Source organism: Petaurus breviceps, unplaced genomic scaffold, assembly GCF_028583685.1.
Source record: "Petaurus breviceps papuanus isolate PSGF00001 unplaced genomic scaffold, PetGlider_PUasm1.0 551, whole genome shotgun sequence".
Taxonomy (NCBI): Eukaryota; Metazoa; Chordata; class Mammalia; order Diprotodontia; family Petauridae; genus Petaurus; species Petaurus breviceps.
The window spans coordinates 35,344,032-35,350,537 of record NW_027186372.1 but is presented as its reverse complement, the minus strand read 5'-3'; the positions used below and the strand labels follow the sequence as shown (position 1 = coordinate 35,350,537).

At 40.6% G+C, this 6,506-nt stretch overlaps 1 protein-coding gene across 7 annotated transcripts in view; it reads right to left on the bottom strand.

Moving 5' to 3' along the window:
• PDE6A (phosphodiesterase 6A) overlaps positions 1-6,506 on the bottom strand; it is a 100,818-nt gene that overhangs the window by 73,305 nt on the left and 21,007 nt on the right. For all 7 annotated transcript variants that reach the window (XM_069102640.1, XM_069102641.1, XM_069102643.1 and 4 more), the window contains one exon: positions 3,200-3,264. In XM_069102640.1, the coding sequence (XP_068958741.1) occupies positions 3,200-3,264 (65 nt within the window). The remainder of the gene's footprint in view (positions 1-3,199; positions 3,265-6,506) is intronic.

Here is a 6,506-nt window from a genome sequence, read left to right as displayed (position 1 = left end):
GTATTTGTACACATGTGTATGTATTTATATTTCTATATATATTTATACATATGTATAGAGATGGGAAAAGAGAAGGAGTGAGAGAGGAAGAGAACCTCTCTTCAGACCTTTTCCAGAAAAAATGCTGTCTACGCTTCCTCCATCTTGTACTTATGAAGCTGAGATTTTTTGTACCCAAATGAGAAACTTTCTATTTATCCCTGTTGAATTTCATCTTATTAGATTTAAATCCACTGCTCTAGCCTAGTGGTATCAAATTCAAATAGAAGCAAGGCTCACTAAACCATACACAAGAATCCCTGAAGGCTGCACATTGACTTAGAAAACTCCATATTGACATCTACATTCTATTGTATTTATGTATATTTTGTTAAATATTTCTCAACCACATGTCAGTCAGGTTCAGGCTGCATTCTCCAGCATTGTAGGTCATGTGGCCTCCTGCCTTATATGTGGCACCTAAGTTTTAGTCTGTTAGGATCCTTTTGTATCCTGACTCTATCATGCAGTGGGTTAGTTATCCTTTCCAACTTTCTGTCATATGAAAATGTGATGGACATGCCATCCAAGAAGCTGATCTATCCAAAACATTGATAAAAATGTTGGGGTAGGTAGGTGGCGCAGTGAATAAAGCACCAGCCCTGGAGTCAGGAGGACCTGGGTTCAAGTCCAGCCTCAGACACTTCTTCCCATTCCAATTCATCCTCTACTCAGATTCAGGGAGCCCGAGTCTGGTCACAGGCAGAGGGAATTATAGCCAGGTGAAGAGGCCAGGCTTAGGAGCAGGGTTGAGGCCATCAGTAAGGGAACTTTAAGGTTCTCTAGGAGAGAGCCACACAAATGAGATGGACTGGCTGATTTCCCAGTATATCTGACTGTGAAACTACAGGCAGGCCTCCCTAGGATTGTGTGAGGACAGGTGAGGTTACTTATGGACAAGTGCTAGATAAGAGATGAACTTTGAAAGCAATAATATCATCTGTGCTCATAGAGACACTTCCTTTCTTCATCCTGCACTTTGTTGCTGTCATTCAGTGATTACAGTTGTGTCTGACTCTTAGGGGATTTCTTGGCAAAGATATTGGAGTGGTTCACCATTCCCTTATCCAGATCATTTTACAGATAAGGAAATGAGGCAAACAGGATTACGTGATTTGCCCAGGCTCACACAGCTAGGAAGTGTCTAAGGCCATATTGGAACTCAGGTCTTCCTGTCTCCAGGCTGGGCACTACACCACCTAGCTGCTCCTTCGTTCTGCACACCTGACTTCTTTTCATTCAGGGTAAGAGTAAGATAGCAATAGTTCTTTTGACTGCCCTGTCAGACTTCTGACTCTTGTTGAGTTTGTACTACTAAACCCCCAGGGCCTTTTTTTCACACATGAATTATTTTCTAGTCCTACCTTCCCTACCCTGTACTTCTGTAATTGATTTTGGTTTTTTTGGAGGAAGGCAGGGCAATTGGGGTAAAATGCCCAAGGTCACACAGATAGTAAGTGTCAAGTGTCTGGGGCCAGATTTGAACTCAGGTCCTTCTGATTCCAGGGGTGGTGCTCTATTCACTGTGCCACCTAGCAGCCCCCTGTAATCGATTTAAAAATTTTTTGTTTTTAAACATTTTTATATTCAGTTCCAAAACTGTAATTGATTTAAACATCAACAATATTTAAAACCCAAGGACATGGAGAAGAACAAAACAGGATAGACTGTCGTGACTGGACCACAAGCAACATCATCAGAGAAAATGCCCCCATCCAGGAGATCACAGCACTCTCAAAGTATATTATTTTATATTTAACTCTATTCCGTTCCATTTGATTAGTTAGCTTGGGCCCATCCGTTGTGATCTGATTTGGACCAGGATTCTACCATACAATATGGTAACAGATGTTCACTGCTTTCTGTCATTTGAAAACTGGTGAGCTTGCCACCTATGCCTGTAGGCTACTAAATGACTGAAAATGGTGAACTTTGGGCCAGTCCCTTCCCTGGGCCTCAGTTTTCCAATTTACAAAATGAGGGAGGTTAATCTAGATGATATCCTTCCAGCTGATGGTCTCTGCCTGGCTTAAATAATTAATGGTAATTAAATAATTAAAGTGCTTTGAAGCAATAATGATAGCTGGCATTTATAGAGTTCTTTAAGCTTTGCAGGAAAGGCAGCCTGTGGGAGCTAGGTGGTAGATCTACCAATGGGCTTGCAGCCAGGAAGACTTGAGTTCAAATCTAGCCTCAGTCACTTACTAGCTGTGTGACCTTGGGCAAGTCACTTTATTCTGCTTCAGTTCCCTCAACTGCAAAATGGTGATGATAATAATAGTAACTATCTCCCAGAGTTGTTGTGAGAATCAGATGAAATGATGATTGTAAAGTGCTTAGCACATAGTAGATGCTATATAATATGCTAGCTAGCTAGTTGGTAGCAATGGTGGTGGTAGAGAGGGTGTGGCCTTATAGTAGTCAGAAAGATCTAGGCTTAGGTTATACCTCTGACACATGCAGACTGTGTGACCTAATAGGCAGTGGCCTCAGTGGCCCCTTTCAGTGGCCTCAGTGGCCCAACTCTCTTAAGATTGTACATTAAGATGAGGATCCCCATGCTATTGAAATCAAAACTCTGAACACTGACATCCCCCTGATGAGAGCCTCCCCCCACTCCTACTCAAGTGAAAAAGCAAAAGGCTAACACGAATTTTGCCCAAGCATTAAAACAACCCTGTGAGGTGAGTACTAAAGATAATATTGGCCTCATTTTACAGTTCAGAAAACTGAGTCTAGAAGTTCAGTGATTTGCCCATGGTTGCACAGTTAATAAGTAGTAGAGGTCAGATTCAAACCTGTGTCTTCCTGATTCCAAGTCCAGAATTCTATGTCCAAAGATTCTTACCCTGGGGTCTGTGAGCTTGTTTTTAAAAAATATTCTGATAACTATATTTCAACATAATTGGTCTTCTCTGTAATATTATATTTTTATGAGCTTTACCAAATTGCCAAAGGGGATTAGGACACTAAAAAGGCTAAGAGCCTTTGCTTTTTTTGATTTTCCTCATACCCTTTGTAGGATACTGCCATCAATAACCACTCCCCCTTTTTTTTCTCTTTTGTTGTCATGGATTATAGGTGGCAGCATTTGTAGCCTGCCTCTTTTGACCCTGGAGAATCCCTTTTTATGGGTTGTGTGCTTCCATTAGAAACTTACGGTATTACTTTGATGTCCTCTTTTCCATGAAGGATATAGTCGATGACCTTATAAAAGTTTATTTCCTGGGCAAAGGAGAGAAAAATGCACATCAACAGTCATGAACTTAAGCACTCGTTTTAAACAGATAAGAACAATTTTCTGCCTGCAGAACTAGTTTGGTTCTTTATTATTTAATCTGTGGCTTCCAAAAAGGGACTTGATAAAAGTCAGGCATATCAAAACAAATGACCAGCTGTGGACCATGGATCTACCAGCCAGCTTTGTAACAAGTGAGCAGAAGACATGGTAGTTGTCAATAGGGATCAGGCCAAAAAAGTGTAGCATACTCACTTTTGGGGTGAGACAGGAGATTACTGAGAGTGGGGAAGGTAGAGGAAATAATAATAGCTAACATTCATGGAGTACTTACTATGTGCCAGGCATTGTATTAAGCATTTTACAATTATTATCTTATCTGATATTCACAGTATTCTGCCAGGTGGGAACTATTATTATCTCTATTTTACAGATGAGGAAACTGAGGCAAACAGATTAAATGATTCACCCAGGATCACACAGTTAGTAGGTGTCTGAGGTCGGATTTGAACTCAGGCATTCCTGACTTCAAGAAAAGACCAAATGTTCTTTTGGGGACTAGAGAGAGAAATAGGCTTCTTGTTTGGGGACTGAAAAAGAAATGATCTTCCATTGCCAATATCCAAGTCTAGAATTTTATGGTCATATTAAAATGGCCCATTGGCATCTCAAATACAACATGCCCAAAACGGAGCTCATTGTCTTTCCCCTCAAACACTGCCTAGTTACGAAATCCCTATTGCTAACAAGACACCGCCAACCCCCCAACTCACCTCCCAACTTAAGTGCCATTCTTGACTCCTCCCTCTCACTCAGCCTACGTCTGCTACCATCTCTAGTATGAGCCCCTTCTTTTCTGCTTGTAGATAGATCCATACTCTTAATTCAGGCCCTCATCACCTCTTGCTGGGATTTCAGCCCTAGCTTTCTAACTCGTCACCTGCTTCAAGTTTCCTCCCATTCCAATTCATCTTCTACTCGGTTGCTAAGGTAATTTTTCTGAAGTGTAGGTCTGACCATGTCATTCTCCCCACCCTCCTCAAGGAGCACAGGACTATAATATCTAGAGAGCCTAGTGGTTAGCTAGTCCATTCGTCCCCTTCCCCCACACCCCCATTTTACAGATGAGGAAACTGAGACCTGGGAAAGTTAAGTAGATTGCCCAGTGTCACCTGATTAATATGCATCAGAGGTGAGATTTGAACCTAAGTCCTTTGATATGCATCAGCAGCTGTTTAGAAATGTATTGAAAGATTGTCAGGATGATCAACTTTGAAAGACTTTAGCAACTCTGATCAAGACAATGATCCAAGACAATTCCAAAGGACCCATGGTGAAAAATGCTATCTACCTCCAGGGAGAGAACTGATGAACTCTGCATGCAGATTGAAGAATACATTTTTTACTTTCTTTATATTTCTTGTTTGGGTGCATATTTTTCTTTTGTAACAGGGCTAATATGGAAACATGTTTTTTTATGACTTTACATATATAATTGATAACATTTCTTGCCTTTTTAAGGGTTGGGGGAGGGCCAGGAACAAGGGAAAAGATTTAGAACTCAAAATTTTAGAAAATAAATGTTAAAAGTTTTTTTTACATATGATTGGGAAATATTTAAAAATTAATTTTAAAACTATATTTTTAAAAAGAAATTTATTTAATGGATGAATGTTTGGAAGTCTGTGAGTGGAGAGGCCTGTCTTAGACATCTTAGGTGACTCAGAGAGTAGTGTTTGTGTTAGAAGCACACCGTTTTTCAGTCATGATAGAAAACTCCCTAGGGTGAGTTTGACTTGTCCTCTGGTGGGAAGCCTTTAGGGGGAACAACTGAAGGCATTCAGGTAACAGACAGTCCTTGCTCTCTGAGACTCAAAAATCATCACCCTTTGCAGAAATGCTGGCAAAACTTTCCTAACTGGGCTTGGAACCCGTCAGTGTTTGAGCAAACAGAAGAATTTGCTTTCATAGAAGAAGACAAGGAGAACAGTGTGTCAGATGTAAACATTACTCTTGGTCCAGAGCTTAGCAGACTCATACACTGTTATTAAGTCAAGGTTCCACCCAAATCAAACATGTAGAAATGGCTTGGGATTTTAAGGTCAAGGCTGAGTAGTCAATGAGCACTCCTGTTAACTAATTGTCAAGAGGCTAGTTTACAAGTGTCTTTAAATCAGATGCAAATGCAGCTCACAACAAACTCCCTCATGTAGAAGTGTATGATCTTAAAAATAAGGTGTGACTGGTGGGGCAGGGAGAAAAGAGGATATGGCTACACTTGCTATTTAAGATCTCTCTAACCATTGAAATCAACAAACCTTAAGAACCCTGTAAGATACTGTACTAGATACAAGATGAAATCTGACAAAACTCTTGCCCTCAAGGAACTTACAATCCGAGGGAGGATATACAATATCTCACAAAAGCTCGTAAAGTACATTAGACAATAAGAACAAAGAAAAATTCATATAAAGTGCTATGAGAGATTCAAGCAGGAAAAGAACATATTTCCAGCTTGGGAAGGGGGGTGAGGGTTCAGAGATGACTAATTGGTTGGGTAATTTACAATACAGTTGAGAGGGTCATTTTTTTTGTTGAAGCTTAGAAAATAGAATAGGGCAAAGAACAAAGGGTCTGGTGACAGAGCCCAGGAAGATGAAGTTCAGCTCTGTCACCCTAGATAGTGAGGACCTTAGATAAGCCACTTCCCTGATCTGTGTCAATTTCTTAATCAGTAAATTAAGATTTGGATTATACGATTTTTCAGATAACTTCCGACTCAATTTCTATGATCCTGAATGAGAGAGAGAATAGGAAGCAAAAGAAGAGAGAGGGGGGTACAAGGGAAAGAGGAGGAGGGAGGTACAAAGGGTCAGTTCGAGAACAGGACCAGGTAAGGACTGTGGTTACAGCCCGACGGGTAAGGCAAACTGACTTCTCAGTATGAGTAGCAGACAAAGACTCCCAGTGTGTTAGAACTGGGAGGGATCTGAGAGAACATTTAATTCAGTCCTATACATACACACACACATACACACACGTTAGAAAACATGGAATCTAATCCTATATACACAGTCTCTCTCACACACACATATATACACTCATACATTAGAGGACATTTTGTCCAAACTCCACCCCCCCCATATATATTACACATACATTAGAAAACATTGAGCCTAATCCACACACACAGTCTCTCTCTCTCTCTCTCTCTCTCTCTCTCTCTCTC